The sequence below is a fragment of the Bacillus rossius genome (assembly GCF_032445375.1).
Source record: "Bacillus rossius redtenbacheri isolate Brsri chromosome 9 unlocalized genomic scaffold, Brsri_v3 Brsri_v3_scf9_2, whole genome shotgun sequence".
Classification (NCBI taxonomy): Eukaryota; Metazoa; Arthropoda; class Insecta; order Phasmatodea; family Bacillidae; genus Bacillus; species Bacillus rossius.
The window spans coordinates 8790659-8812336 of NW_026962013.1; the positions used below are offsets into that span (position 1 = coordinate 8790659).

At 43.3% G+C, this 21678-nt stretch overlaps 1 protein-coding gene across 1 annotated transcript in view; it reads left to right on the forward strand.

Annotated features, from left to right (window-relative positions):
* Positions 1–10187, forward strand: part of LOC134543246 (proto-oncogene tyrosine-protein kinase receptor Ret) — an 83978-nt gene extending 73791 nt beyond the window's left edge. Inside the window, exons 16-19 of the mRNA XM_063388151.1 lie at positions 22–151; positions 4857–5058; positions 9116–9294; positions 9886–10187. Coding sequence (XP_063244221.1) covers positions 22–151; positions 4857–5058; positions 9116–9294; positions 9886–10187 — 813 coding nt within the window. The remainder of the gene's footprint in view (positions 1–21; positions 152–4856; positions 5059–9115; positions 9295–9885) is intronic.
* The last annotated feature ends 11491 nt before the right edge of the window (positions 10188–21678 follow it).

The window sequence follows — 21678 nt, forward strand, 5'->3', positions numbered from 1 at the left end:
TGTGAGCGAGCTATGTTCCAGCTGGTGCACCGCGACCTGGCGGCCAGGAACGTGCTGGTGGCCGCCGGCCGCATCTGCAAGATCTCCGACTTCGGGCTGACGCGCGACGTCTACGAGGACGACGCCTACCTCAAGAGGAGCAAAGGCCGCGGTGAGTCCGTCGTGACCAGGCGTGGGTGCGCCTAAAGTGAGGACGCTTCTATGCGCAGCTCTATGAACCCGCCAACTGTCAGTTCTTTGTATGGGAAGGGGGGGGGGGGGGGGGCGATTTACAAGAACAGTACTTAGGCCTCCATCACGCACGCCATTTTGAATTTTTTTTAAATTACTTTAGGCGCGTTATGAAAAAAAAAATTAAGAGTGACGTTTTACGATGCGTGCGCATCATGTAACGAAATTTTCACAGTTTGAAAAAAAGGCTACATACAAATAAAAGTTATACATGTGCTTTTGAATCTTAATCTTTAGTGTATTATATTGAATACTGGTTCATATTATAAAAAAAATCATTATTTTCAATATTATAAATATTTCAAGTGTATTTTCTTTTATATATATATATATATAAGAGGAATATTTCCCGTATGCGTAATGTATTTGCGTTATAAATTATTACAAAATGTTTTAATAAATATTTAAAATCAAAAAAATTAGAATAAACGTCCTGAAAATTTATTGATATGCATTATTAATTAAAATTAATATCGATTAAATTAAATTATAAGCTTTATCGCATGTTCATATTTATATTAATAACGAATATTTATTTAAATATTTTAGTTTTATTAAATTTAGACTTTACCAAGCGTATTTATAATATCACTCTATCACTCCAGTCCTTTTATTATTTTACTTCTATTAATTATTTTCATGCAAAATTAAACTTATTTCTTTATTTCACCAAGTACATATGTATGACTTCTAACGCGTGTGCATAAGTACACGCACACATTTTTTTTTTTTTATTTTTACCGTCCTACTTTTATTTAAGCACTGTTTAAAAATTTTAACACGATTTCTTCCTTGCATTTATTTTTTGTGTCACAAATATTTTCAACAGATATTTACTACTTGTAGTATAATACGTGATAAATATCACGCAAGTGATAATAATAATGAAGACTTATGATAATACTGACATACGCTATATTACATTAAGTGAATATCTATTGAAAATATTTGTGACGAAACAACAAAAAGCAAAAGGAGATATCGAGTTAAAGATTTGGATTAGCCCTTAAATTAAATCAGTGGCAAATAGAATAAAAAAAAATCAACATAGCGCGAGAGATCAAACCTTAATACGATAAAAAAAAATTAGGTTATAACTTTTTTTTTCGAAGATATGGTTTGAAAACCTTATTTCGTAGGGCAAATTCACGCTTCCTCTTTTTTTTGACGTGATAACGTTTTATAAATCGATGAACGCCGGCTGCACGCACGAAAATTTGTCACGTTCTGCCTGAGCCGAGCGTGCAAGAATCGTCCAACCAACGTGCGAGAAAATCTTCTATAATATCAAACAGGTTAAGGCGGGCTTTTTAACTAATTGTTCGTGATTATATTTAAACAAATTATTTAAATTAAATTTTAAAAAACTGTAAATAATATTTGAAAATTAAAAAAGTATGCAATTTTTCATCAATGTTTTCTTATGACGTTATCACGTAAAATTCTCTTCCGTAAACCGACTTTACAGACAAAACCCCCCCCCCCCCCTTCTCCTCTTTTTTTTTTTAAAACCTAAAGAGTAAAAATTTTATTTCGTAACTATTGTCGGGCAAAAGTGTGATTGCAACAGTTGCTCTCTCTCATTGCGGTCCAAGATAACAGCGGAGCGTCGGCTGACAACGTGCGGCCGTGTGTTCTCTTTTCTGCGCGCTCCGCTCAAGGCCAACTCGACCTCCGGGAGGGTTCATCGATATAAAACCAAGGTCCCGGGGACGATTTTGTCGGGCCTCCTCCCCGTCTCACGTTTAATGTACAGCAATTTAATTCTCGTTTTTGGCGATTAATGTTTATAATTTTTGTAGGTAAAAAAAAACAACAAAAATAGAATAAGTATAGAATGGAAAGTGCTGTCTTCTACATCTCGTCGAGGTCATATAGACAGGTCTGGCAACTTCATTCTCCGTCGGCTTAGTGAAGGTCGCTGCCGTCTGGGAACTAACGACGCTAGCTGCAGTGGAACCAGTTATTAACACCGTGTTCAATTATCAGATATTTCGGTTATTTAGAAAACGGAATAAATTTATACGATTATAACTAGATAAATTTAAGCTACGCTTTTAAATATACTTTTAACGTGTAAATTTCAATCCTGTTATCTATATGCTTGTCCTTTTGGGCGGGCAGACAAAATGTAAAAAATTAAAAAAATAAAATAAAATTTAAAAAAATTTAAGGACAGAGAAATAATTCATTTAAATATTCAACTACTATCAACATAAGCGAGTGCAGTATTTTAGTAGTAGGGGTATGAAGTTACATAAACCCCCCCCCTTTTTTTTTTGCCAGCCACCCACCCATCACACTTCCCTATAAATCTGAGAAAATTAACCATCCATCGCACGCAAAAAAAAAACTTTTAGTTTAAAAAACTTTAAAAAACGTTTATCAAAAAATATAATTTTAATTTAATTTTTTTGTCCGACAGCCAAATAACGCACCACAACTCTGAATAACTAAAATCGTGGGGTGCTCTCTTCTTTTATTATCGTAATGACTAAATCCTAAAATTTTCGTATGACTATATGCTAAAATTAGTGGTATAAAATTGAAGACAAAGGATATCCTGCACCCAATTAATAATTTTAAGTTCATTATTTTTATTATGTTCATATAGTCATCTTCGTAATGACAATATTCTAAATTTTTCGTATTGACTATAACCTAAAATTAGTGATATAAATTCTATTACAAATCATATAGTTATTACTGATAGTAATTTCAAGAAAAATTTTATCAAGCGTCTGATTTCTATTTTAAAGTCCATATTGTTATTAATTTCATCTATTCATTTCGTTAATGATCATATCCTAAAAAATAGTGATCGAAAATTTAAGACAAATGATATCAAGCATCTGATTACTATTTTTTAAAGTCCATATTGTTATTAATTTTATTTAATTAATTTCTGTAATTATCACATCCTAAAAAATAGTGATTAGAAAATTTAAGACGAATGATATCAAGCACCCTATTACTAATTTTTAAGTTCATATAATTATTTTCTTAATGACTGCATCCTAAAAATGACGATAAAAATGTCTAGGCAAATGATATCCAGCACTCTATTACTAATTTTAAGTTCATTATTTTTATTACGTTCATATAGTCATCTTCAAAATGACTACGTTCTAGAATTTGCGTATTGACTATATCCTAAAATTAGTGATATAAATTCTATTACGAATCATATTATTACTGATAAAAAATTTTAAGAAAAATGATATCCAGCACTCTATTACTAGTTTCAAGTTCTCTGTTGTTATCAAATTCGTGTAGTGGTCGTCGGACGGTCGGCCGTGGTGAGTGACTGGTGAGTGGTGAGTGGTGAGTGGTGCCCGCAGTGCCGGTCAAGTGGATGGCCGTGGAGTCGCTGGCCGACCACGTGTACACCAGCAAGTAGGCCGTGGTGAGCGGTGAGTGGCTGGTGAGTGGTGAGTGCTGCCCGCAGTGCCGGTCAAGTGGATGGCCGTGGAGTCGCTGGCCGACCACGTGTACACCAGCAAGTAGGCCGTGGTGAGCGGTGAGTGGCTGGTGAGTGGTGAGTGCTGCCCGCAGTGCCGGTCAAGTGGATGGCCGTGGAGTCGCTGGCCGACCACGTGTACACCAGCAAGTAGGCCGTGGTGAGCGGTGAGTGGCTGGTGAGTGGTGAGTGGTGCCCGCAGTGACGGTCAAGTGGATGGCCGTGGAGTCGCTGGCCGACCACGTGTACACCAGCAAGTAGGCCGTGGTGAGCGGTGAGTGGCTGGTGAGTGGTGAGTGCTGCCCGCAGTGCCGGTCAAGTGGATGGCCGTGGAGTCGCTGGCCGACCACGTGTACACCAGCAAGTAGGCCGTGGTGAGCGGTGAGTGGCTGGTGAGTGGTGAGTGCTGCCCGCAGTGCCGGTCAAGTGGATGGCCGTGGAGTCGCTGGCCGACCACGTGTACACCAGCAAGTAGGCCGTGGTGAGCGGTGAGTGGCTGGTGAGTGGTGAGTGGTGCCCGCAGTGCCGGTCAAGTGGATGGCCGTGGAGTCGCTGGCCGACCACGTGTACACCAGCAAGTAGGCCGTGGTGAGCGGTGAGTGGCTGGTGAGTGGTGAGTGCTGCCCGCAGTGCCGGTCAAGTGGATGGCCGTGGAGTCGCTGGCCGACCACGTGTACACCAGCAAGTAGGCCGTGGTGAGCGGTGAGTGGCTGGTGAGTGGTGAGTGGTGCCCGCAGTGCCGGTCAAGTGGATGGCCGTGGAGTCGCTGGCCGACCACGTGTACACCAGCAAGTAGGCCGTGGTGAGTGACTGGTGAGTGGTGAGTGGTGAGTGCTGCCCGCAGTGCCGGTCAAGTGGATGGCCGTGGAGTCGCTGGCCGACCACGTGTACACCAGCAAGTAGGCCGTGGTGAGTGACTGGTGAGTGGTGAGTGGTGAGTGCTGCCCGCAGTGCCGGTCAAGTGGATGGTCGTGGAGTCGCTGGCCGACCACGTGTACACCAGCAAGTAGGCCGTGGTGAGCGGTGAGTGGCTGGTGAGTGGTGAGTGCTGCCCGCAGTGCCGGTCAAGTGGATGGTCGTGGAGTCGCTGGCCGACCACGTGTACACCAGCAAGTAGGCCGTGGTGAGCGGCGAGTGGCTGGTGAGTGGTGAGTGCTGCCCGCAGTGCCGGTCAAGTGGATGGCCGTGGAGTCGCTGGCCGACCACGTCTACACCAGCAAGTCGGACGTGTGGAGCTTCGGCGTGCTGCTGTGGGAGCTGGTGACCTTGGGGGCCTCGCCCTACCCGGGGGTCGCCGTGCACAACCTCTTCCACCTGCTGCGCGCCGGCTACCGCATGGAGCGGCCCGAGAACTGCTCCGCGCAGCTGTGAGTGCCGCGGGGAACCACACATAACTTAGAAACACACAACTTAGAACAGTCATAACTTAGAAACCTCGAAAAAATCCACGTAACTTAGAACTGTCATCATTTAGAACGATCATAACTTAGAAACACATAACTTATAAACACACAACTCAGAAATGTTATAACTTATAAAGTCATACTTAGAACCATCACATCTTAGAAACACACAACTTAGAACTGTCATACTTAGAAACACGTAACTTAGAAACACGCAACACAACCACACAAATTAGAAACGTCGTAACGTAGAAAATCATCACTTAGAACTCTCTCAACTTAGAAAAACACAACTTATAACGGTCATGCCTTAGAAACACGTAACTTAGAAACACGCAACGCAGAACCACACAACTTAGAAACATCATAACTTAGAACCCACAACTTAGAACAGGCATAACTTAGTGTGTTTCTAATTTGTTTGTTTCTAAGTTGTGACAGCACCCCAGTGCCGAGGGCTTCTTCCTAGCCCGTGCTGAAGGGGGGAGGGGGTGGGCCTAGGTGCGTCTCAGGCCGAAGCCTACACGCCTAGTCATGCCGGGATTAGCCGTGCATCGGTGCCTAGCCACGGCTATGACTACTAGTCGAATCGGGGCCCAGGTAAATCCTGCACAGACACATACTGGGCACAGTCAGTCGTGCGGGAGTGCAAATATGCGTGCATTAAGTGTAGGAGAATACAGGAGACAGGGGATGGTCCGGATGAAGAGTTGGACAGAGTGCGGGGGTTGTGTGCTTGGACTCGTGGTCCACTTTGAAATTTATCCGGGTTTGGACGTGCCCGCCACATCAAATGAATGCAAGGACCCGTCAGCTTATATATATAATATAGCCGTGTACATTTGAATGATGGGCATTGACTCCCTCTTTCCAATGCACGATGTTGACTGTCAGCGCTGTCCTTGTTACAGGGTTCTCTTCTCTTGATAGATATACACAAGAGCAAGCACAAGTATTAATATTTTTATTTGGAATTTGGAACGACGATTTTTGCAAACACATTTGCTCGTTGTGTATCATCAAGACCACCATATGTATGATAACAGTATTATATATTGGTATGACCCTGATACTGGAGTAGGAGTGAGGTGCCTGATGCCGGTTCGCCATCTTGGACTGTGACTTCGCGGAGGCCATTTTTTACCTTGACCTTCAAAATTTGTCAAAAATTGCTATAAAAAAAAGGACTCAAATTTTGCCCAAATTTGCCAAAAATTAGCCAAAATTTAGTTTTTAGGAAAAAAATCCAACAAAAATTCTCAAAAAAAGAAAAATATATAACTTTACTATTTCGAGGGAAAAAATTCCTGTATTGAAGAAAATTTTCACTTTTAGTCCTCAAAAAGTCATAGACTTTGAAAAATCATAAAAGTGGCTTGTGACTCATAAAAACAAGCCGCCCTAAGCCACCAGGTCATTATCTCGACCATTAGAATCATGTCTGCCATTTTGAATTGTGGCGCAACCGTTGCAATTATCGTTACGTTCTCCATCTTATTATTTTCAAAAAAATTTGGGGAAATTATTAAAATTTATAAAAATATATGTAATAAAAATTTTAATAAAAAAACATTACATAATTTCGAAATTATGACGTTACGTCCGCCATTTTGTAAGTTTGTAATTATATAGCTAGAAATTCGAGAAAAAATTAATTTAATAAAAAATTATTTAAAAACGATTTCAATAAAATTTTATTTTTAAGAACGTACTAACATAATGGAGTTCGGAGTCCTCGGTTCAAACCTGGCGAGTACAAAATTAAAATGTCGATGGATCCCTCCTCTATGGAAACCACCGACAGGTTGACCTCCCACATAAATGGCTGGAACCTGAACGCGAGTGGCTTAATCGGTAAACGAGTTTACAGAACGCGTCCAATCATATAAGACCGGTTAAAAGAGGTTCCACCAAATAAACTAGAAACTTATACTGGTCAGCTCTACACTTGAGTAATAAAATAACCCAACGGCAGGAGCTGTGACCACAGAAATATTTTATGGACAAATCGTTAAATTATGTACCATAATTTTCTAGTGTCAAGTGTTTCATGTCTTCTTTTTTTTTTAAGAAATTTGAAGTACCGGAGGTTTATTTTCCACCATTAATCTGTGTAGTTTTTAATATATGTTTTTCTAAGAGATAAGAAAGTTATTTTTGTAGTCATAATGTTGGTGCCATATGTATTAAACAGCTAAAATTATCCTACTGGGCATACCGTCTCCATCTTTCTGACTGAAAAAAAAAACGCCAATTTTTTATACACAAAAATGTTGGAGCTCTCCGCTACTAGTCTGTTTTGAATTTGGTTGCACCAAGTATCGTAATACGACAATGTGAGAAACTCTGTCCAAATAGCATTGGCGAAGCGCGAGACACTTTACTGCATTGCTTTCAAGCTATTTTACATCCCACGTCACAAGATGGCTAAATAATTCACATTGTTCAGTTAGGCTAAGGAAAGATTTAAGCTTCCAGTGCTGAATTGTCACCCTAATGATGTAACTTTCAGGGAACGTCGGTTAAATGTAACACCATAGCGTTGCCTGACCTGTAAGACTGGACTGCCACCATTAGCCATTAACAAAACCACACCTATCGCTAGTAATAGTAAATAATTTAAGTAACAGATTATTCCGACCTACGGCCGGCGTTCTCACATTCCCGTCCCACACATGCGCCCTATCAGGGTAGGGTGGGAGCGACATTCCAGTTATTTTTATATACATTCCAGAGCTTATTTAAAACAGAACTGTTGGGGATCACTCCCTGTTGTTTGATCGGGAGGGTGTTAGAGCTTCGGCAATGACCAGCGGCTGGGGCCACCAACCCAGCATAGTCACCGCCTCAGCCCCGTACCCCGCTCAACTGACCAGACAGTTGGCTGTGTCCTGAGCCCTAAGACTTTATCAGCACTGCTGGCGCCTTCTCTGATCTCCCACATCACACTGGGACCCCTGAAAACACCCAGTGAACCCGTGGTCCGTTGGAGGCCTATAATTTAAGTAACACTATTTTTCGGTCCGAAGGCCGGCTCGCCCGCCACCTCCCCTCCCGTGTCTGTGCCCTTTTAGGGTGGAATAGGAGTCGTCTTTCAGATCTTAAAATCCAGAGCCCAACATCTGGACTATACTTGGAAAACAGGTCCCCTCCGCTCTGTGCTACTAGCGGACCGCCGACTGCCTGCGCAAGTCAGTGGACAGAGTTTCACAGGAAGTTAGCCTCAGATTTCCGCCGCCCGGAAGGTTCAGACCCCGCCAGTACGTGCTGACTTGGGAAACTGGTGACCACCAGACAGGCTTCAACCAACCAACTTGTCAATCCGGGTAGGAAAACCAGGACCGAGCCCGAGAGATGAATGGCACTACACGCCCCCTCCAATTACACCAATTAAAGCGGGGGACAAGGATGGTTCTTCAACCAGGGTGATCGGTACAGACACTCCAGGAGCCAGGCATGATTCCCAACGACAGTCAAAAATAGAGCAGAGCTGGACAGAGCGGGCAGCTACCAAGACCCAACCACTACACACACATTCCCTGTACACCATTTAATTTTTTTAAGTAGCAAATAATTTAATAATTTAATATTCATACTCATGTCCGAAAAATCGAATATTTACAAAGGCCTAATATACAGAAATGGAAATTTCGAGCTTGCAACATGCAAAACTGCATGAAACTCACTTGCGCTTCTTCTTTCTGTCTCCTCTCACGCTTGTTGGACCGCTCCAAAACAACTGCCATTCTTCGCGATGCAACGTCGACGTTGAAAAGATCCTGGATTGTGGTCTACATAAATGAAGCACAAAGTTAAATAAACTCCATACATTAAATACACCAATGAATTTATTACAAAGAAATATATAACAAGTTACATTCAATATCAAAACTCACTTTTAGGAGGAAGAATTCATGCCGACAACCATAACTTAAAAACCGCAAGTGAAGGTATCTCTCATCGTCCCTGCCGACAGGTACCGGGTGATGCGGAAGGTATCTCCTAGTGTGACTGCCGACAGGTACCGGGTGATGCGGAGCTGCTGGCAGGGCGAGCCCGGCTCGCGGCCCTCCTTCAAGGAGCTCGTGATGCTGCTGGAGAGGATGCTGGAGGACGGCGTGGAGTACCTGGACCTGAACCCGCGCGTCGTGCACAATCGGGCCTACTTCTCCTCGCCGGCCGGCGACCAGCTGCCCGCCGGTGCGTGACCTCCCCTCCGCGCGTCCTCTGCCACCTCCTGGGTTCGAGTCCCATGGCCACCGCGTCACCCCTAGTCGACTCCAACGACCTCCGTGTCGACCAGAAGTTAGGTTCAATGAGTGTATACACTTATATACATTATACGTGCATTCACAAATACATATACACACATATGTACCTAGGTTCACCCGGGTTAACTTAGCATTATCCAAGTTTGTTGGGTTAAAGTCAGAATAACCACTAAAATAATAATTTTGAACTTGGTATATACCCGTGTACACCGAGGTCATTTAAGATTGATTCATATCCTGAAAGAAAGAAAAAAAGTCTGTGTTGTAAATGGCATAAACCGATACTCTCGTAATAAACACATAGCCAATCTTTAAGGACAGAACCTATTAATTACTGTTAGTTCTTAAGAATTAAACTGTGGTTGCGATTGTTTGTCATTGGGTGACATTCGTGACGGCTTGGAAGTAGAATGGCTGTCACGGTAATGTAGACTGGAGGTCTGCTCGCACCATAAATCTCCAGCCGTCGAGAGGTTGTGTTCGCGTCAGGGAAGCATTGTTGTTGTTGTCGTCGCGGCAGACGGGGACGAGGAGGACGACGTGCGGTACGGCAACCTCAGCCTGCTGCGGTCCGAGTCGACGACGCCGCTGGTGGCGGCGGAGGCGGGCCCGCGCGGGCGCCTGGGCAGCGTGCCCGAGGAGGAGAACACACCCGGGGCGACCCCGCGCGCCGACCAGGCCCGCCTGCTGCGCTACCAGAACCAGGACGCCGCCTACCTCAGCCCCGTGCGCCGACCGTCGCCCGCCTACGTCAGCATGACCGGCAGCCCTGCCGCCGCCGCCGTCGTCGCCGCCGGGCCCACGTCGCAGACACACTTCTGAGGACCATCCGCCGCCTCCTGCAATTACCAGCAATCCTTCCTCCTCATTGGTAGTCGATCCACGTCGCAGACACACTTCTGAGGCCCGTCCGTCGCTTCCTGCAATCACCAGCAAACCTTCCTCCTCATTGGTAGTCGATCCACGTCGCAGACACACTTCTGAGGCCCGTCCGTCGCTTCCTGCAATCACCAGCAAACCTTCCTCCTCATTGGCTGTCGATCCACGTCGCAGACAGACTCCTGAGGCCCGTCCGTCGCTTCCTGCAATCACCAGCAAACCTTCCTCCTCATTGGCTGTCGATCCACGTCGCAGACACACTTCTGAGGCCCGTCCGTCGCTTCCTGCAATCACCAGCAAACCTTCCTCCTCATTGGTAGTCGATCCACGTCGCAGACACACTTCTGAGGCCCGTCCGTCGCTTCCTGCAATTACCAGCAATCCTTCCTCCTCATTGGTAGTCGATCCACGTCGCAGACACACTTCTGAGGCCCGTCCGTCGCTTCCTGCAATCACCAGCAAACCTTCCTCCTCATTGGTAGTCGATCCACGTCGCAGACACACTTCTGAGGCCCGTCCGTCGCTTCCTGCAATCACCAGCAAACCTTCCTCCTCATTGGTAGTCGATCCACGTCGCAGACACACTTCTGAGGCCCGTCCGTCGCTTCCTGCAATCACCAGCAAACCTTCCTCCTCATTGGCTGTCGATCCACGTCGCAGACACACATCTGAGGCCCGTCCGTCGCTTCCTGCAATCACCAGCAAACCTTCCTCCTCATGGGTAGTCGATCCACGTCGCAGACAGACTCCTGAGGCCCGTCCGTCGCTTCCTGCAATCACCAGCAAACCTTCCTCCTCATTGGCTGTCGATCCACGTCGCAGACAGACTCCTGAGGCCCGTCCGTCGCTTCCTGCAATCACCAGCAAACCTTCCTCCTCATTGGCTGTCGATCCACGTCGCAGACACACTTCTGAGGCCCGTCCGTCGCTTCCTGCAATCACCAGCAAACCTTCCTCCTCATTGGTAGTCGATCCACGTCGCAGACAGACTCCTGAGGCCCGTCCGTCGCTTCCTGCAATCACCAGCAAACCTTCCTCCTCATTGGCTGTCGATCCACGTCGCAGACACACTTCTGAGGCCCGTCCGTCGCTTCCTGCAATCACCAGCAAACCTTCCTCCTCATTGGCTGTCGATCCACGTCGCAGACAGACTCCTGAGGCCCGTCCGTCGCTTCCTGCAATCACCAGCAAACCTTCCTCCTCATTGGCTGTCGATCCACGTCGCAGACACACTTCTGAGGCCCGTCCGTCGCTTCCTGCAATCACCAGCAAACCTTCCTCCTCATTGGCTGTCGATCCACGTCGCAGACACACTTCTGAGGCCCGTCCGTCGCTTCCTGCAATCACCAGCAAACCTTCCTCCTCATTGGCTGTCGATCCACGTCGCAGACAGACTCCTGAGGCCCGTCCGTCGCTTCCTGCAATCACCAGCAAACCTTCCTCCTCATTGGCTGTCGATCCACGTCGCAGACACACTTCTGAGGCCCGTCCGTCGCTTCCTGCAATCACCAGCAAACCTTCCTCCTCATTGGCTGTCGATCCACGTCGCAGACACACTTCTGAGGCCCGTCCGTCGCTTCCTGCAATCACCAGCAAACCTTCCTCCTCATTGGCTGTCGATCCACGTCGCAGACAGACTCCTGAGGCCCGTCCGTCGCTTCCTGCAATCACCAGCAAACCTTCCTCCTCATTGGCTGTCGATCCACGTCGCAGACACACTTCTGAGGCCCGTCCGTCGCTTCCTGCAATCACCAGCAAACCTTCCTCCTCATTGGCTGTCGATCCACGTCGCAGACAGACTCCTGAGGCCCGTCCGTCGCTTCCTGCAATCACCAGCAAACCTTCCTCCTCATTGGTAGTCGATCCACGTCGCAGACACACTTCTGAGGCCCGTCCGTCGCTTCCTGCAATCACCAGCAAACCTTCCTCCTCATTGGCTGTCGATCCACGTCGCAGACACACTTCTGAGGCCCGTCCGTCGCTTCCTGCAATCACCAGCAAACCTTCCTCCTCATTGGCTGTCGATCCACGTCGCAGACAGACTCCTGAGGCCCGTCCGTCGCTTCCTGCAATCACCAGCAAACCTTCCTCCTCATTGGTAGTCGATCCACGTCGCAGACACACTTCTGAGGACCGTCCGTCGCTTCCTGCAATCACCAGCAAACCTTCCTCCTCATTGGCTGTCGATCCACGTCGCAGACACACTCCTGAGGCCCGTCCGTCGCTTCCTGCAATCACCAGCAAACCTTCCTCCTCATTGGCTGTCGATCCACGTCGCAGACAGACTCCTGAGGCCCGTCCGTCGCTTCCTGCAATCACCAGCAAACCTTCCTCCTCATTGGTAGTCGATCCACGTCGCAGACACACTTCTGAGGCCCGTCCGTCGCTTCCTGCAATCACCAGCAAACCTTCCTCCTCATTGGTAGTCGATCCACGTCGCAGACACACTTCTGAGGCCCGTCCGTCGCTTCCTGCAATCACCAGCAAACCTTCCTCCTCATTGGCTGTCGATCCACGTCGCAGACACACTTCTGAGGCCCGTCCGTCGCTTCCTGCAATCACCAGCAAACCTTCCTCCTCATTGGCTGTCGATCCACGTCGCAGACAGACTCCTGAGGCCCGTCCGTCGCTTCCTGCAATCACCAGCAAACCTTCCTCCTCATTGGCTGTCGATCCACGTCGCAGACACACTTCTGAGGCCCGTCCGTCGCTTCCTGCAATCACCAGCAAACCTTCCTCCTCATTGGCTGTCGATCCACGTCGCAGACAGACTCCTGAGGCCCGTCCGTCGCTTCCTGCAATCACCAGCAAACCTTCCTCCTCATTGGTAGTCGATCCACGTCGCAGACACACTTCTGAGGCCCGTCCGTCGCTTCCTGCAATCACCAGCAAACCTTCCTCCTCATTGGTAGTCGATCCACGTCGCAGACACACTTCTGAGGCCCGTCCGTCGCTTCCTGCAATCACCAGCAAACCTTCCTCCTCATTGGCTGTCGATCCACGTCGCAGACACACTTCTGAGGCCCGTCCGTCGCTTCCTGCAATCACCAGCAAACCTTCCTCCTCATTGGCTGTCGATCCACGTCGCAGACAGACTCCTGAGGCCCGTCCGTCGCTTCCTGCAATCACCAGCAAACCTTCCTCCTCATTGGTAGTCGATCCACGTCGCAGACACACTTCTGAGGCCCGTCCGTCGCTTCCTGCAATCACCAGCAAACCTTCCTCCTCATTGGCTGTCGATCCACGTCGCAGACACACTTCTGAGGCCCGTCCGTCGCTTCCTGCAATCACCAGCAAACCTTCCTCCTCATTGGTAGTCGATCCACGTCGCAGACAGACTCCTGAGGCCCGTCCGTCGCTTCCTGCAATCACCAGCAAACCTTCCTCCTCATTGGCTGTCGATCCACGTCGCAGACACACTTCTGAGGCCCGTCCGTCGCTTCCTGCAATCACCAGCAAACCTTCCTCCTCATTGGCTGTCGATCCACGTCGCAGACACACTTCTGAGGCCCGTCCGTCGCTTCCTGCAATCACCAGCAAACCTTCCTCCTCATTGGCTGTCGATCCACGTCGCAGACAGACTCCTGAGGCCCGTCCGTCGCTTCCTGCAATCACCAGCAAACCTTCCTCCTCATTGGTAGTCGATCCACGTCGCAGACACACTTCTGAGGCCAGTCCGTCGCTTCCTGCAATCACCAGCAAACCTTCCTCCTCATTGGCTGTCGATCCACATCGCAGACACACTTCTGAGGCCCGTCCGTCGCTTCCTGCAATCACCAGCAAACCTTCCTCCTCATTGGCTGTCGATCCACGTCGCAGACACACTTCTGAGGCCCGTCCGTCGCTTCCTGCAATCACCAGCAAACCTTCCTCCTCATTGGCTGTCGATCCACGTCGCAGACAGACTCCTGAGGCCCGTCCGTCGCTTCCTGCAATCACCAGCAAACCTTCCTCCTCATTGGTAGTCGATCCACGTCGCAGACACACTTCTGAGGCCAGTCCGTCGCTTCCTGCAATCACCAGCAAACCTTCCTCCTCATTGGCTGTCGATCCACGTCGCAGACACACTTTTGAGGCCCGTCCGTCGCTTCCTGCAATCACCAGCAAACCTTCCTCCTCATTGGCTGTCGATCCACGTCGCAGACACACTTCTGAGGCCCGTCCGTCGCTTCCTGCAATCACCAGCAAACCTTCCTCCTCATTGGCTGTCGATCCACGTCGCAGACACACTTCTGAGGCCCGTCCGTCGCTTCCTGCAATCACCAGCAAACCTTCCTCCTCATTGGCTGTCGATCCACGTCGCAGACAGACTCCTGAGGCCCGTCCGTCGCTTCCTGCAATCACCAGCAAACCTTCCTCCTCATTGGCTGTCGATCCACGTCGCAGACAGACTCCTGAGGCCCGTCCGTCGCTTCCTGCAATCACCAGCAAACCTTCCTCCTCATTGGCTGTCGATCCACGTCGCAGACAGACTCCTGAGGCCCGTCCGTCGCTTCCTGCAATCACCAGCAAACCTTCCTCCTCATTGGCTGTCGATCCACGTCGCAGACACACTTCTGAGGCCCGTCCGTCGCTTCCTGCAATCACCAGCAAACCTTCCTCCTCATTGGCTGTCGATCCACGTCGCAGACAGACTCCTGAGGCCCGTGCGTCGCTTCCTGCAATCACCAGCAAACCTTCCTCCTCATTGGCTGTCGATCCACGTCGCAGACAGACTCCTGAGGCCCGTCCGTCGCTTCCTGCAATCACCAGCAAACCTTCCTCCTCATTGGCTGTCGATCCACGTCGCAGACACACTTCTGAGGCCCGTCCGTCGCTTCCTGCAATCACCAGCAAACCTTCCTCCTCATTGGCTGTCGATCCACGTCGCAGACACACTTCTGAGGCCCGTCCGTCGCTTCCTGCAATCACCAGCAAACCTTCCTCCTCATTGGCTGTCGATCCACGTCGCAGACACACTTCTGAGGCCCGTGCGTCGCTTCCTGCAATCACCAGCAAACCTTCCTCCTCATTGGCTGTCGATCCACGTCGCAGACAGACTCCTGAGGACCGCCCTCCGCCACCTGCATCACCAGCAAACCTTCCTCCTCATTGGTAGTCGATCCACGTCGCAGACACACTTCTGAGGCCCGTGCGTCGCTTCCTGCAATCACCAGCAAACCTTCCTCCTCATTGGTAGTCGATCCACGTCGCAGACACACTTCTAAAGCCCGTCCGTCGCTTCCTGCAATCACCAGCAAACCTTCCTCCTCATTGGTAGTCGATCCACGTCGCAGATACACTTCTGAGGCCCGTCCGTCGCTTCCTGCAATCACCAGCAAACCTTCCTCCTCATTGGTAGTCGATCCACGTCGCAGATACACTTCTGAGGCCCGTCCGTCGCTTCCTGCAATCACCAGCAAACCTTCCTCCTCATTGGCTGTCGATCCACGTCGCAGACAGACTCCTGAGGCCCGTCCGTCGCTTCCTGCAATTACCAGCAAACCTTCCTCCACATTGCCTGTCGATCCACGTCGCAGACACACTTCTGAGGCCCGTCCATCGCTTCCTGCAATCACCAGCAAACCTCTCTCCTCATTGGCTGTCGATCCACAGAGGAGGAACACTTCTGAAGACCGTGTGCCGCTACATCGGCGTTGTCGGAGAGCTTCTGTCTTATTGGCTGTCGATCCACGTTGCAGACCGACTCCTGAGGACCTGCATCGTCAGCAAACCTTTCTCCTCATTGGCTGTCGATCCACAGCGTAGGAACACCTTTGAGCATAGGTCACCTCTCCAAGCTTCAGCGCGGCTAATAATCATTCACAGCGAAGGAAAAATTAATCAGTTTGTGTAGGTCACAGGAGACATTTCTCATTACAGGAAAAACCTTCGTGCGTACTAATCCCACAGGTTACATCCTAGCTATGCACGGATGGATAATCCCTCTGTATTATTACAAAGAAGTGAAACTTGCCGGTACCAAAGACACGGTGAAGCCATGTCTTTATCGCCTTATTTCTTTAATAAATAATAACTTAAAGAAATATCCAACGTTGTAAAGGACTTGTCTTCAGCGCAAGAATCAGTATGAAGACATATTTGTGTTACTTGTGATATGTGTTGTCGAAGATCGTGTGACATGAATACTTCTGCATACTACTAAATGTTCAGATTATTCCAATGTAAACAATTGAAAATGCTTTTGATTGTATGTAGAAACAATAATTTTAATAAAAAATAAAACAATATTTCTAATGTAATACAAACTGCTAACTTTGCCATAAGAATATGTTGTGCATTTTTCATCACTTGCATAGTTATGCTAATTATCCGAGAACATTTGCAATTAAGTATTTCAATAATTTTTCTCTAAATTATTTACCCTAAGACACATTGTAATAAACTTTCACAGAGTTGATCAGAACAATATTTTTGAAAAAGTAGAGTGATTCGAAATAATAAAAGAAACTTTAAGTTTAAGTACCCTTGGTTATATAAAATTACTTGTAACAAAACCTTATTTGGTATATATACTGGTCATTACCTTGAACTTGGAACTCTTCTTAATATATATTTAACCCTTTAAGGGTAAACGAAAGGTTACTTTAAATTTTAGAAATAATGTTCAGAAAAACTTAAAATATTTGTACTACTTAAACACAAACAATGCAAAAATTACTTATCGTTAACATTCAAATTTGTTTGATGGTCGTCATACCGAAAGTCTTCATCATTATACAGTTCTTGGAATAATTCCAAAATATTCATAGTTCTGAAAATATAAAATTTAGGCATATTTATATAATGTTCCCTATCGTTCTATATTTACTTATGTCACTTTGAAACAATCAGTGTTTTCAAAAATTAGTAATTGAATTAAAGAACATTTTTAAAAATCTTGTAATCTCCTAATTAATTTTTTTTTAATCCGTTACCAAACTTAGACCTGACCATTGGAAAGAACGCAAAGAAACCAAATGACTTCGAAACTTGTTTTGTTAATAGGCCTGTAGACTAAAGTAATTATTTAAGTAGTTAATTTCACTTGCTATAGTAAATTTATATAATATATCATTCTGCACTGTGATATGGAGAAGATGGCATCGTCCAAAAATTTTTATATTTTTATAGCCAGTAAATCGTTTCATTTAATGACGTTTTGACTAGAATAAAATAGAAAGTCGTTATTTTCACTATCTATAAGGTTTTAATGTAGATATATAAAATTTGTAGGGTGATTTATGAAATGAGTTAAATTTACGTGTGAGCAGAGAAGCATTATAAATTTATAATGCCTAGAGGTGTACGTTTAAGTTCAAGGCTGGCAGCCTGTTTTCGAATCATCATTAAAATATTTAAACTGATTTCATTGTGTATTATTGTATCGTTCTTCCAGTAAGAATTTGGGGTTGACAATTTGTACAACTGCCATAAAGTACTACACTCCAAATGTTCAGCGGTAATTAATGAGATATTTTATTAATAAACATTTGTCCTCTGGGTAACATGAAATCATTACGATTTATACATCAGCAATATCGCTTGATAAAACGTACCTAACAAAGTAACCTTTACCATGCTTGGCAAAATAGCCAGTTTGTTGTTTGATGAGAAATTTATTGGAATTAAAATAGACTAATGAAAATTACATTGTTGTATATGTTGTTTTGTTACAATAAATAGCTTACAATATGTACCAACCGTCAGATTTGTGTTCAAACAAAATTAATGTTGAAAATAGAGTAGAACATTATCTGAACATACTTTGTAAAAAAATTATCTTTAGATTTTGTCAAATGTCTGTTGCTGAGATTAAAGTTAAATTTTTTTAGGCAGTTTTAATCATAACTAAAACGACTCTCAAATTCTGACATTAATTTGTATGAGAACTGTTGGAAGGTAAAAACTGAATGTCAGAAACTGTAAAGCTTTATGATAATTGTGCATGTGTAATGTATTTCATTCTCTACAGTGGAGTATGTTTCAGAACAACGCCCATATAACATTATAACGTCCAAGACAAACTAAGACTTTTTTTATAAAGAAACACAAGTTATTAACAATTAAAACAATAGCCGATTGTGTATCATTTTAAAAGTTTTCAGTCCATAAGCTTTCATAAAAATACACTTGATTAATAAATATCGCTAATTGCACCTTTATCTAAAAAAATATGTCAAGGCTGTGTTTATTTCACAATATCTTTTACATTTTATAAATTTTGCCCCAGTATATTTGTTAAAAATGCATATGTTGTCAATTGTACACAAAAATTATTGTATAACTATCATATAATTTTTATTTTTATTTTTGTATTGTTACTTAATACAACCCAGAATTCTTCCATTTGTGTACTTTGTAATAAGAAGTTAAACTGATTATGTAAAAATATGCTAAATAATATATAAATACTATCAGAAGAAGCATAACTTAATAAAATATGAGAAGTAAAATAATATTTAAAATAATCAAGCACCAATTTTTATTTTTATTAGTAGTGGAAAAAATGATAGCAAATATTTTGAATCTGTGAAGAATTGAATTCATTTTTGCTATCATTTTCCCCTTCATAAAAGCAATAAATGGAGAAAAAATATGGTACTGAAACAAACCCAATAAATCCTTATATATTTTTCACAAAAGTCTAGGATATCCCGCCCAGCTAAGCTATCGTTTGTACCCATCGGGGTTTATCACGCACAGATAGAGGAAACTGGTGCCTGAATTGGTAATTAAAGCAAATGAATTGATTGCAGGAATATTCCCAAATTATATTTTTTAACAAGCAAACGGAATACTGATTCGCTCCGGTGGGATTTTAAAAATTATACATACGTTGTAAATAATTTAAATGTGTTTATAGCATTGTACACCGTACTTTTACTATCGCAGAGAATATCTTATAATTATCCCTATACTACCTACTCTTCGTATGATTGGAGTAGTTGTGTCGCAGTTTCGAGTTCGAAATGTGTAGCAAATAATTAGCGATCAAACTGGACTTCCTTTTGTGTTCAATGCTGCCTTTTGTGCAGCCAATTGAAACGATGAAAAAATTATATTTATTTACATATAGAAACAAAAATTTTAATAATAAAAAAGACAATGTTTCTAATGTAATACACACTGCTAACTATGTGCACATTTTCATAACTTGCTTGGGTATGCTAAGTATCTACGAACGTAACTGCATTTGCAAATAAGTATTTCCATAATTATTTCTCAATTTTATTTTATCTTAAGACACATTGTAATGAACTTTCAAAGAGTTAATAAGCATAACATTTTAGGAGAAGTTAAGTGATTCGAAATAATAAAAGAAACTTTTAAGTTTAAGTACCCTTGGCCATACACTTAGTACGTAGTGGCAAAAACATTATTTGTTATATATGCTGGTCACTACCTTAAGCATTTGCTTGCGTACTTCGTAAATAATCGACTGAGTTGTTGAATGTAATAAAACATAGTGGAAAATATGCTTTTTGAATAAAATGAAAATGAAAGTGTTCTTTATCCATATTATTGCATGTGGTTTATAAAGTTCGACTAAACCCAAAACCGTCTTACTCACTCGGAATATAACATGCTTTGTTGTTTGGTATTGTTCTTTTCCTAAAATTCACAAAATTTTAGTGTATTGAAAACATTAATAAAATTTATTTTTATAAGAATTAATAGTATTAATAAATACCAAAAAAATAATTTCATTGAAATTAATATTCTTAAGTCAACTTTTTACAAACAGTCTTGAAAAAATTGAGATTTGTTAATATGAACGTATTGAAAAATAAACACTAATAATTCAATTTGAAATGAACTTACAAAACAGCTGTTATTTTAGAATTGTCATTTTGCCAATGAAAATTCATAAAAATTGGGACAATTAGATGAAATGCATACAGTATACAAATTAACGATTTACGAAATTCTTCTTTCGAAAAATATAGAAACAATTTCAAAATAATAATTATTTTTAAATGAGTAAACATATTCAAGCAGTAAATTTAATCACTCTTCAGCCCGGTTCTTACTTATCGATTTAAATTTACTGGAAAGTTATTCCAAGTTTGGTTTTGTATCATGCTCACTATTCAAGAACGAAATTTCGCTATTAATTCGAGCTCATCCCAGGGAAATGAGATACGGGGCTTCAATTCGAAAATTTTCATGGGACTAGAATGTATTGAAGATCTGTGAAGAACCCCCAAAGGTAAAAATTGGAATGAAAAATTTTTTCGCAGTTGGTATGTATTGTGAACTGTGCTTAGTTGTGGTGTGTGTCTTCTCTGGCATAGCAAGCATAGTATACGTTTTAAGATTCCCCTACACCCGATGTACCGTGGGCTTGTGGACAAGTGCTTAATAAATCAATTTAAATTCATTGGAAAATAAAATATATTCATACTAAGATATTTCCCCGAAATCTGAATATACCAAAACCACAAAAAATATCGGAAATGTGGTTTGATACGTATTCTTTTTAAACTCCAGCTCGTAATATATTACAGTAGTTTTACGTGTGTATTTTACTGCTTCACAGAGAAAACCTTTCACCAGTATTGGTTAAATTGCATGAACACAATAAGTTCTTTAAACAACTCTAAAATAAATTATTTGTATTTTACAGAATTAATTTTAAATAAATTCCGTAAATAAATTCTTTATAGATTTGTGTCACAACTTTAAAACTGAGAATATGAAAATTATAATGATATTATTAACTTCATTTATAGCCAATAATATCAACGACAAAAACTTGATTGAAATATAGCTTTGAAATTTTATACTAAACAGCACGTAGACTTAAACTGTTGTTTTTTTAATTTAAAAGATTATTTATTTATAAAGTGATGAAAAATGTTTTAATCGCCTCATAATGGCAAAACAAACCACAAACAAAATAATTGATTTAACAATTAAACACCTATGTTTAAGATAATTTTTAAAAATCTCCCGGAAAAGCAATTGAAATAATAGTAATGATGCTTTAGATCTAAATAAAAATTGTATTTTTTCATCCCAAAATTTTTATATTTTATAGTAATTTATATTTCAAAAGTACCAGTGCACCAAATTAAGTGTTATAATATTGTTAAAAGCTACAGCCATTATATATTTGATCATTATTAAGACACAAGGAGACATATCACGTAGGCCACTTTCGTGTAGTAGTATTCCACATTACTTATTTATGTCACGTCTAAATTCATAAGTATTTATTTATTTTAGTAAGTAAAAAATTAAACTTTAGCCAAAAATTACAAAATTTAATTTTTGACAGTTAAATGTTACACTCCTTGCTTGGTTTTGGTATCAAATGCATTATGGCTTTGTCATACTTAGATGTTAGAAGTGGACTGATAAATTATAAATAGGTTTATATTTTTAATGTATTCACATCGAATGCAGAGCTTAATAAAATTGCATAAACAGAGGAAGAAAACCGAAACTG